The sequence below is a fragment of the Tubulanus polymorphus genome, chromosome 11 (assembly GCF_964204645.1).
Source record: "Tubulanus polymorphus chromosome 11, tnTubPoly1.2, whole genome shotgun sequence".
Taxonomy (NCBI): domain Eukaryota; kingdom Metazoa; phylum Nemertea; class Palaeonemertea; order Tubulaniformes; family Tubulanidae; genus Tubulanus; species Tubulanus polymorphus.
This window is the reverse complement of record NC_134035.1, coordinates 12,839,462-12,850,947: the sequence shown is the minus strand read 5'-3', so window position 1 is coordinate 12,850,947 and position 11,486 is coordinate 12,839,462. Positions and strand designations below refer to the sequence as shown.

General features: G+C 36.8%; 1 protein-coding gene across 2 annotated transcripts; it reads left to right on the top strand.

Annotated features, from left to right (window-relative positions):
* The first annotated feature begins 3,453 nt into the window (after positions 1-3,453).
* On the top strand, positions 3,454-11,081 carry LOC141912554 (isocitrate dehydrogenase [NADP] cytoplasmic-like). Of its 2 annotated transcripts, XM_074803828.1 has the most exons (12): positions 3,454-3,520; positions 3,609-3,648; positions 3,731-3,837; positions 4,423-4,509; positions 5,427-5,587; positions 6,020-6,163; positions 6,240-6,376; positions 7,036-7,187; positions 7,993-8,133; positions 8,625-8,787; positions 9,242-9,339; positions 9,448-11,081. In XM_074803828.1, exons 1-11 carry the CDS (start codon positions 3,505-3,507, stop codon positions 9,324-9,326), a joined length of 1,233 nt encoding a protein of 410 aa, XP_074659929.1. In that variant the 5' UTR covers positions 3,454-3,504; the 3' UTR covers positions 9,327-9,339; positions 9,448-11,081. The 2 variants fall into 2 exon arrangements, with proteins under 2 accessions (XP_074659929.1, XP_074659927.1); XM_074803826.1 differs by having other exon boundaries at positions 9,242-11,081.
* The last annotated feature ends 405 nt before the right edge of the window (positions 11,082-11,486 follow it).

The following is an 11,486-nucleotide window of genomic DNA, read 5'->3' as shown; positions in this document are numbered from 1 at the left end:
AGATTTTTATTTTAAATTCGCCAATGATCGTGACCGTCTTCTTTCTGAAGAATCAATTTTACGTGATAGAAATCCACACCGTTATTCATTAAGCCGCATTAAATCTATGATAGTCATTCATGTATCCTTCGTTAGAGATTATGTAAAGCTATTCGCAATATAGAATTGACAAATCGTGTCATACAGTTTTAGTTTGAGCTGACTGTCACCTCGTGAATTAATTTTACGTGGATTTAACACAGATACCGGGTGCTAATAATCTTATTATTATGATAGGTTTTCATAATTCAATTTGCGAGATAATAATTATAGTTATTTATGATTATAGAAACTCATTCCCAGGTGAACTAGTTATATATCGTGTCACAACGACATACGACGTGAATGACTCTGAAGAGAGAGAAAATGAATAAACCTATTATACTTATATATTTTTAGTTGAAATCATTTTCTATTTTTTTGTTTCTGAACTATTTTCTATGATGAAGCTCGCCTCAGGGTGGGGCTTGTTATTAAATCAAACGTATTGTAATCCAATTCGCTATTTCCGGTTCCGTTTTGGATTAACTTCAGATCGTCTGTAGTTCTTTGACGCGCTAGTTTAGATTGTTCATCCCAATCTAAAACAAATATGGCGTATGGAACTGATATCAAAGATTTTAAAACACATGAACTCTGGAATCCTATTATCACACTCATAGCACCTAACCGAGCAAAATATAATAGAATCAAACCTAAAGATGTTCCTATTGTTAAAGTGACGAAAGTGGTTATTGTAAAAATAGCAATTTTAGCACATCCCCGAATTGCAGCATTAAATATCACATCCACAGCCAATAAGGGCAAAGTTGCTCCTATGTACAGAAACATAAATTTCAGTTTGGCTTCGACCAAACTATCGCTAGCAAATCCCCGAGCTAAAACAACGTGAAGCGAACAAATTAATACACCGAGAACTACAGCGACCATCATCGAAACACCTTGATAAAAGAACAAAGCTCTTTTGGCCGCGTGACCGTCCCTGGATGATAACAGGAAACCGACTCTTATACTACACGCTTCCGATATTCCCCAAAATATATTGAGGTTAAAATATATTACTTGCAACGAGACGCTCAATGTTACAAGTTCAACCACTCCAAAAGTACCGGTCAAAAATGTACCGATTGTTATTGCTATGGTGAAACACACTGTTGATGCTGTTGACCCGAGAACCATACTAGCGACCTCCCATAAATTCTTAAATATGTCCGTATTAGTTCTGTATATAGCCATAATATCTTTATTAACCAGAGAAGATCCAACACCCACGCAAACTGCATTGAGGCCAAAAAATACAAGGAAAGAGATGGCCACCCCTAGATTGGCCAAACGTAGTACGATAACTGTGATGTAACAGATTACTGCGGTGACAACGTTGTTGAGGATTGTTGAAATAACCACCGGTATAACTATATGCTGGGACATTAGAAAACGCGTGAAAATATCATTCGCGAGCACAAAAATGTTATCGGGTGACAACATCATCAGCATCATTTCAGCCTCTTCGGCAACCAATGCGTTTTGTCCGAAAAGTATAAATATTTTGTCGGCAGTGAAATTTAGTGGCATCAACAATAAACCGCTACAAATCAGTATCAACAACCCTCTCTGTAGCAACAAGCGCAAATAACGATAGTTTTTGGCGCCGAAAGCTTGCGAGAATAATCCTTCTATACCCATCGCCATACCCATACCAAACGAGTAGATGAGTTTTAGAAACGTGATTATCAATGAAAAGCTGGCTTGCGAAATCATATTGGTTTGAGCAACCATTATAGTACACGTTAAAAAAGGCAATTCGGTTATTACGGGAACAACTACAATCGGCCATGACGTCACGAAAAAGAAACGTAATTCCTCGCGTAACCATTCCGGAAGTGCTTTCATCATCATCACCGGCGTCTATTCTTTTCCCCCTTTGTCGGATTTCCTTTTATGTCTGTTTGGACGATTTAGAGTCCATCCAATTCCTAGTACTGCTCGATGTCCTGTTTGCGCTCGAGATGAACATATATTTTACGTCTATGGCCTGGCCTTGTATAATCATTTTATGCGCCAGAAGCTTCGTGGATAAAACCAGAATCTGTGCTAATTAAATCTTGATTAAATTGTATAATGTACGCATAGATTATTGAATAGATGTTTGATATATGGTTGAATCATTTCTCCTATTACATTACAGCTCTAATGTAGTCGACCGTATAGAAACAAATAATTATGTTCACAAAACCAGACAGTATTCTGATAACTGCAAATAACCCTCTTTAACCTCTGTGAAAATAGGAAATATAGCTTTAAGAGATACTTAGATGTTTTAAAATTAATAAATATTGCGATTTCTTTTACGCGCGGTTATGCGGTCCTTGGTTTCACATCGTCACTGTTCTCAATTGTTGCGTTCAAAAATTCCAAGAATCGCCAGCAAATATCTGCATTTCATTTCCTTTAAAATAGTGTATTGATTAAGTTAATCAAGCAAGGGACTGCAGAGCTATTTGATATTCAATCTAAACTTATGTTTTAAAAATGAGCGCAAATTATCGCAACAATGGGGACCTCGAGGGACCGCCACAAAATGGCGCCTAGAAACTGTGGAAACTTCTTTGTTCAAATCTATCATTCGTCCGCAAAGCTCCGCGTTCAATGACAGTACGCAGTCAGGTGCCGATCCAGGTTGCCTTCCATGCCTTCTGGAAGGCAGTCAAAGTGCCATTCAAAAATCAAAGTATTTAATTTTTTTCTAAATTACGAGAAAAAAATTATGGCATCTGGCGCATGCTTTCAAAAACGAAGTGGTGGTTTTCCGATTGAATTCGGGGAAGGGGGGGGGGGGGCCGCCGGGGGTAGACTGATCATCGGTTGTCGCTACAGGGATTCGAATCTTTGAAACTGCCATTCTTTGAAAAATAAAGATAAGCATTATTATTATAATTATTATTATTAGACGAATATCACGAGAAATCGGTCAAAACAAGTTAAATGTTTACATAATACCTGCTGCCGCTAATCACTGCATTTATTCCCACATTGTTCAGATAAAAGTTTTGGAGAGAGATCGAATTTCACTCAATGCGATCATGTCTGATCAGGCGCTACACTCAACTAGCATCGTCGCCAATATCTTGCAGATTACATTTGGTACATTCCTTCATCTTGGAGTTATCATTTTTCCAAGCTTTCATCAACTATTCTTGAATCCGGCGTCAAGTGCTGCTTGGCGATAGGCTAAATGTTTGCAACTGGCACGCGGGTAATAAGTTAGTTCTCATATTTACCGTTTACGTTATATATAGGGGCAGCACTTGACGGTTGATATTTCTTACAGATCAATATTCCTGCTGCGGTATGCGAGTGTTCCGTATTGTAACCTGCTCTGGCACGCGAATGTTCCCCGTTGTTTCTGCCCACTAAAATCCGGTCCGGTGAAGTTGTCAGGCGTCCGTCATAATTCGTGCTGTCAAAATGTCTAAAATCTCAGGTAAATAATGGGTTTTAAAGTGAGGATTCTTTCACAACATGTTCACATATATATTTAGAAGAGGAATAAAAGTGTTTGATAATTTCAGGAGGAGATGTTGTCGAGATAAAGGGAGATGAAATGACCCGGTAAGAGCTACTGTCAAAATACTTCCTGGTTCATGTCAAATTCAATTAAATATATTATTCTCAAATGTTTTCATGTTTTCAGAGTGATTTGGGAAGAGATCAAAGAGAAGTTGATTTTTCCATTCGTAGATTTGAATATTCATGAATTTGATCTCAGTATTCAAAGCCGTGATGCTACAGATGATCAGAGTATGTACTAACTGCAATACTGGCCTGTTCGGGCCTGCTCCACTTTCTCTGTTAATGACTTATTCAATATTATGTCGTAATCCTACTTGCTTTAAGTACCTGTATTGTCTATTTAAACTTTGCTTGACGGGACGTCGGGCCTGGCCTAGCTCAGTCAGTTTTAGTTGTAAATTCCTCAGAGGTCTCAAAAGGTTGGCTTAAATCCATTTTACACTATTGAAGGATTGCAGAAAAATCTTCATTGAATTAATCACAAATTGCAATAATTCTGTTAACAGAATTCATATTTGTATTAGCCGTGGGTAATGTTTTACTTGAACTCTTTAAAATCAATTCAATTTCTTCATTAATTCAGTTCAGTTTATCTTTAATCCATTCAGGAGTTCAACGTTTCTATAAAACTGAAACCACGGTTTAACTTAAAATCGTTTAAACCTAAAGTTTTTCCTTCAGTTTTAAAATCAATGATAATTTGAATTTAACCCTTTGAAATGCTAAGCTTGAATTCTTTATTAAAACTGGTTCGAACCCTGCACACCAAACGATGTTTTAATGATTTCTATTCAATTCTATTCTGGTTTTCAGTTACAATTGATTGCGCTAATGCTATCAAGAAATACAATGTCGGTATCAAATGTGCTACAATAACACCCGACGAGAAAAGAGTTGAAGGTAAATTCATTCATTCCCTGATTTCAGTCATCCACAATATCTCAGAGAATAAGTTTGAAAGGCATAAACCATGTCAAAAAAAAAACAATGAGAGTACCGATGCTTCAATTTAATTTTATGAGCCATTTTCAAGACTGTTTTCAAAATAGCTCATAGAATTGAGTTTAAACAGTATTACTCTCAGTGGTTTGTTCAATGTTCAGCAATATGATTGGAATATAAATTCTTCAGGGGTTGTTCTCCAATTCTCTCCAATTCTCACCTATTTTGAGGAGAATTTAACCGGTTCATATTTTGGACTTTGCTTTGAACTGTGGAACTAGGCTACGATATGAACTGATTATTGATTCATACTCTTAATTGACCTTGTATCACTAAATTGCGTCCTTGATTTTATTAACATTTCACAGTTTTGATAAGTACCGATACATTGAACGAGGACGGCTCTTAGGTCATGTGATAGTCTGTCTCGGACAATTTCAAGTATTTGACAGTTATTTCTGTGCTTATTATGGTTTCCATGATCATTGTAATTGTGCCTTTCCCTTCCCTTGAAACAATGCATATCTTGAATATGAAATTGTTCTAACGCGATTTATTATACTGTGTACGGATCACAAAAGATGAATATACTTAGAAATCCACAATAAGATAATGAATTCATTTTGGAAATGGCTCATAGTATTTAAGTTGAAATGTCAAAGTCCTCGTAAAGTTTCACTTAGTTTTAACTCGAGGGTTGTTCCTCAATTCAGTGAGACAGTCTCTTGTCTATGAGAACCAGTACAAACACATCATCATCAATAGAGAAACCTGTCTTTCTCGATAAAAACCACTCCATTTTATAATCAAAGGATATTTGTATAGAGAAACCGAGAACAAAATTTCATTTCCATTTGCGGATTCGTTTTATTCAGAATTCGGTTTGAAAAAGATGTGGAAATCGCCGAATGGAACAATCCGTAACATCCTCGGTGGAACCGTGTTCCGCGAAGCGATCATCTGCGAGAACATTCCACGTCTCGTCCCCGGCTGGAAGAAGAGTATCGTCATCGGCAGACACGCATTCGGAGATCAGGTTCGTATCGAAACAGATTGATCAAACTAGTTATTTAGTTCTCGGCTGAAGTTTGACTCTTTATTGAAACATTGAAAATGAACTGATTTTAACTATCGGTTTCCTTTTTAGGAATAAGATATAGAAAGATCAAACTAGTTCTATTATTCTTGGCTAAAGTTTCACTTCTTAATGTTTGAAACATTGAAAATGAACTGATTTTAACTCTTATCAGGTTCTCTACGTGAAGTTTGGACTGCACTTCATCTTCAGAGAGACAAAAACCAAGTTTCATTTCTTTAAAGTTTTCAGTCAAAACTTCGAAAATAAATTGTTGAATCATCAACTTTGGGTTTTACTTATCTAACTCTGAATATTGAGATGACCATCAGTCTACCAGTCATGGATCTGTAAGCCGTTGTAATATTAATTCATTTGTCTTGCTGGTTTCAGTATCGAGCCACTGATTTTCTGGTGCCCGGAGCTGGAAAATTAGAAATAAAATGGACCCCGAAAGACGGAGGGGAACAGATTCATCATACGGTATTCGATTTCGACGGCGCCGGTATCGCCATGGCGATGTACAACACCGATAAGGTAACTACTCTGAAAAATAGATCATCGTTGACCGCTACCGTAAACTGTCCGATAATTCCTGCTTGTTCTATTTCAGTCGATCACCGATTTCGCTCACAGTTCGTTCACGTACGCGTTGGATAAACAATGGCCGCTTTATCTGAGCACGAAGAATACAATCCTGAAAAAATACGACGGCCGATTCAAGGACATTTTCCAGGAAATTTACGAGAAGTAAATATCATTTAGTGTCGTATATTAGAAAAAATGACCCAGAAGAGTTCTCTAAATTTAGATGCTCTCAAATCTAAACATCACTTAGGGCTGGGGCCCAGTTTCGCAAAAAGGTTTAACTCCTAAATCGATTTAATGTCTTCATTAATTCAGTTTATCTTAAATCGATACTCGGCCCTGTTTTGAACACAAATCTAAGAAAGATTGCGATGGAATGTGAATTGAATTCCATTGTCTAGAAGTCGATTTATCGAGCAAAATATGGCCATTGACCAAAAACTTGGAAAACTCAATTCGGATGATGCTATTTATTGACCGTGTGTTTCTTTATTAATACGTGATTCAACGAAAAATGAATGAATTGTAAACCTAGAAATTACTCATTCACAGGGAATTATGTGTAATCACGTGCAAAACTTCAGGGCCCGGTTTGATAGACTGAGTATCAAAGTTATCCCTGGGGGTAAATCCTCAATCTGGGTGACAACCACCATAGTAATGATGAGAAACCATGTTTATAACTGACAAATTTCAAAATGTTCCCAGGGACTATCTTTCTTCCACCTCTATGAAACCCTGCCCAAAAGATTTGTAAATAGACGGAAGTGGCAGCGCCCTCTGTATGAACAGGTTCCTCTTCAATTCTGATACTTTTTCAGGGAATATAAATCGAAGTTCGAAGCTAAGAATATCTGGTACGAGCACCGATTGATCGACGATATGGTGGCGTACGCGATGAAAGCCGAGGGTGGATTCGTTTGGGCGTGTAAGAATTACGACGGAGACGTACAATCCGATTGTATCGCTCAAGGTAATAATTAATTATCACGAGATCAATGTCAATGCAGTCATGAAAATACAGTCTATTTGTGGCATAATGGTGCTGACGATTTTTGGGAAAACAGCTTTTGATTGAACTTATTCCGGTTTAGGAATGGCAATTCTCGATTACTAACTCGGCTGCTTCTCAAGTATTCCGAAAAGCGCCAGAAGAGAATTCCGAAATTCTCAACCGGCCGCTTTTTAAGTATTCCGCAATAGGTAGAAGAGCGTATTCTGGCTGAAAACAAACGCACCAGAAAAGAATTCCGATATTGATAGAGACCAATTGAAACCCTTGCTAATTCTTGGTTTCTAGTACGATAAAACAATACGAGTATTTTGAAATTGGTAGAAGAACTGCTGATAATTCTAAGAGACTCTAAACTGTAGATCTGGAAACAAGGATACTGCCACTGTAGATCTGAGAGAAAGGGGATACCAGAACCGGTACATTAACCCTTTCAGTGCATCTACATCGCAATGCGGTGTATAAATCGGTAATGGATTTTGCTAGTACACCGCACTGCGGTGTATTGATGTAATTACTAATTTGTAATTATCTCTATTGAAAAATGGCAGCAAGTGTCACACATAGTGAAATACTAGTAACTAACGATACACCGCACCACGGTGTAGACGCACTATAGTGGTATTTCCATTGTTCAACACACTAGGGTGGAATTTTTTTTAATTTTCAAATTTTCTCCAGCACTATAGGGTATTAATAAGTCGGCACTGAAAGGGTTAATACGTTGTCAGTCTGACGAATGATAGAATTTGGTTGTATTTGATAGGTTATGGATCTCTAGGAATGATGACCAGCGTACTGATTTGTCCCGATGGTAAGACAGTAGAAGCGGAGGCAGCTCACGGTACTGTCACGCGTCATTATAGAGTTCATCAGAAAGGTGGAGATACATCTACTAATCCTATAGGTACGTAGTCTTCTGTGAACATGTGTGCTCGATTTAGATCTTGGTTTCTATAGACAAGTCTAATTCAATTTTAGAAAAACCCACAATATCAAAGCGTATATTTGATAATAAACAGTTTTTGAAATGGTTCATGGAAATAAGTCAAAACTTAACACTTTCTAACTGTGGGTTATTTCTTTGATTAGACAAGGTGGCCACTTACCTGAAAATCAGGGAAAAGTTGGGCGATTATTTACTTTTCTGTAAGAAGTCGGGAAATACTCAGGGAATTTTGTAAAAAAAATGCTAAAAGTCAGGGAAATTGATGTTGAGATTGCTAGACAGTTTCTGACATATTTTACTGCGTTAATTGATTGGATTCTTAGCAGATCAAGTCAGGGAAAACTATGTGCATGTCAGGGAATAGTTAGGGAAAAAAGCTTGTCACATTAAAGTGGCGCCACCCTGTCCTCGCCCATCCTCATCTGTATTTTTTTGTATTTATTTAATAGCGTCTATATTCGCGTGGACTCGAGGTCTCGAACACCGAGCGAAACTCGACGCAAACGAAAAACTCGCTGAATTCGCTCGAAATCTAGAAAAGGTTTGCGTGGAAACAATCGAAGCCGGTTTCATGACGAAAGATTTAGCTATTTGCATCAAAGGAATGGCGAAGTAAGTTCTACAATGAAAAACATGATACACGGTTTTTACAGATCACCGAATTCCGGATTTATTTTTCTCTGCTGGAATTATTAGGGAATTCTGATTCTTATTAATGTAAATCAGGGAAAAATCAGTGAATTTGAATTTTTGTTGTGTTGTTGTTCTTGCTGGTGACGAGTGACACAAGGAACCTCTTGATAAGAAACAGCCTCATTTAGGATATCTTATAATTCAATCAGGGAATTTGAACTTTAGGTGTCTTGTTCTTGCTGGTGATGAGTGGCACAAGGAACCTCTTGATAACAAACAGCCCTCACTGAGAATATCTTACAATTTAATCAGGGAATTTTTGTTCAAGGGTCGGGGAAGTATCAGGAATTATGGATTCCCTGATCTGTAAGCACCGCAATGATAACCAATCTATCTCACTGTAATCTCATCTTCTATTCATGATCAATTTCAGGGTCCAAAGAAGTGATTATCTATTGACGAATGAATTTATGGATAAACTCGCTGAGAATTTGAAGAAGAAAGTTCAATCGAGTTGACTTCACTCTAAATGTAAAACTAGTCATCTTTAGTGTATATGAGATGTGTATGTAAGAACATGAATTCATTTTACCTCTGTATATTTATTTATCAAATACGGTGGACTCTTGTCTTATTCAGTAACGTTGGACTATTTCACGGAATCAGAGAATCAGGAACCAGTTCTGTCCACAGTCGTGAGTTAACTCATTCTCGATCAGTTTCCTCTCAATCAACTTAGAACTGCGGAACTGGATCCACTGGGGTAAAAATAGCCTCTTCAAAAACAATCTTTCAGTAAAATTCTCTGACTTGAGAGCGGTTTTTACTCAGTTGACTGTTGACAAGTAAGGCAGAGTTTACAACTTTTTTTGTAACTGGACCTGGTTCCACAGTTGTGAGTTAACGTTAACTTTTGAGTTTAAACATGTTAATTTTCATAGTTTTAACTCAAAGAGTCAAATTTAACTCTTAGGACTGGGGAACCGGGTCGAGGGTTCGTTATCAACTCAGGGCATTGTAAAAATCATAAAGCAAGGAACAAAATATGGTGTTTGGTTGAAGTGATGTTCAATGTGACTGGTTTTAATGAATTCATGTTCTTATGTTTACATTAACATGTTTACATGTTCTTATAAACATTAAGTAGATTTATAGTAAGACGAAAAACAGGAAAATGTTTTATAAAAAAAAAAATAGTCAATCAATCGACTGTCATTTCACAATTAGTTTTAGTATCAATAAAGTCTAAAATACAACAGTATTATTGTCGTATCTCGGAAACATTCCTGTCAGGTTTTGGTCAGTGTGTTTTTGAAAGTGATAACGTTATATTTTAGTCACAGGGCATTGTTCGATGATATACATAATAATAACAATAATAATTGTATTAATTTCATGATCTCAGATATTTCTGTTTTTAGTGTAACAGTAGAAAAAAAAGTTCAGGGGCCAGTTGCATAGTTACATGGCTTGTAAAGTAAGACCAGTCCTAGATCATTTCGGTTCCATAACCAATCAAACAACTTCGGATTAGTCTTCAAGATTCAAGACCAATTTTGAACCAAGTCACAACTGCACCCCAATGACGTTTCTGGTCTTATCAGTTACTAACCATCAGATAACATAAAAACTATACAGTGAGTTACAATAGTCACTATTTCAGTTATGTTAGCTTTAACCAACTATTTAGCTACTGGTGAAATCCTGGATCCACATTCATTTGAATGAAAAGAGTTTATTTTCCATTTTGGAGCCGGGTACCAGTGATCAAACACTAGATATGTGTGTTAATGATAATGTATCATTCTTTCATTTTGATGTTGTTCATTTGTTTTAAGATTTTTAAGATCTTTTAAGAAAATCGATCAAAAACTACTCACATGTGCTGTATACATTTCATAAAAGGCAATAAGTATTTCATTTCTTTTAATTCTTTGCTTAAAAATCAAATATATTTTGCTTCTAAATAATTTTACTTATGTATTCTACAAGCTCCCTATAATGTATACTCTATCTATTATTTAAAAAGGCCCCAGTGTTGCTCAGAAATTGGTTTTGCAGTCAACTGCTGGTTAAGCGCTTTATCTAAGAATAATTTTTTTAAACTTGGCCTGAGGTTGATGATTTAATCACCTGTTATTTTCGAGCAACATCAGGGCCTCAGACTGTGAATTATTTATGTAAACTGTTATATACATGTGGTTTACTTATACTTTATAATTTCTTTCTCAAATGTGATAAATGTACGATTGATTGAATAAAAGTTGAAGTCGGAAAACAATGAATTTCATTTTGGTTGTTCACTATTATTTGGTCTAGCCAGTCCTGGATACCGATTTCCAGCCAGTCCTATCTTGCTTTATGTCGTTAGGATCTCGGATGTTAGTTTCCCGAGACTAACCCTATACTGGACGGTTTATGACTGGACCACAGACTTTGATGTTTGGCCTGCACAATGTGAGGGCCCACTTGTCACTAGGCACTGATTTACCTAACACTGACTACGGGGCCCAGTTCCACAGTTGTAAGTTAGAGTTAAGATGAGTTCATTTTCAATGCTTTAACTTAACTCACAACTGTGGAACTGAATCCTGAGGTTGTTCCTGAACTAACTGAGTGACCTTAAAGGGTTAAGAGCTGGTACCCTTGGACAATATGGCATGTCATATTCGACAAAA

Coding starts and splice junctions, on each gene's coding strand:
- LOC141912554 (XM_074803828.1), top strand. Junction 3,649..3,730: donor AAGGGAGATGAAATGACCCG/GTAAGAGCTACT, acceptor TCATGTTTTCAG/AGTGATTTGGGAAGAGATCA. Junction 4,510..5,426: donor CGACGAGAAAAGAGTTGAAG/GTAAATTCATTC, acceptor CGTTTTATTCAG/AATTCGGTTTGAAAAAGATG.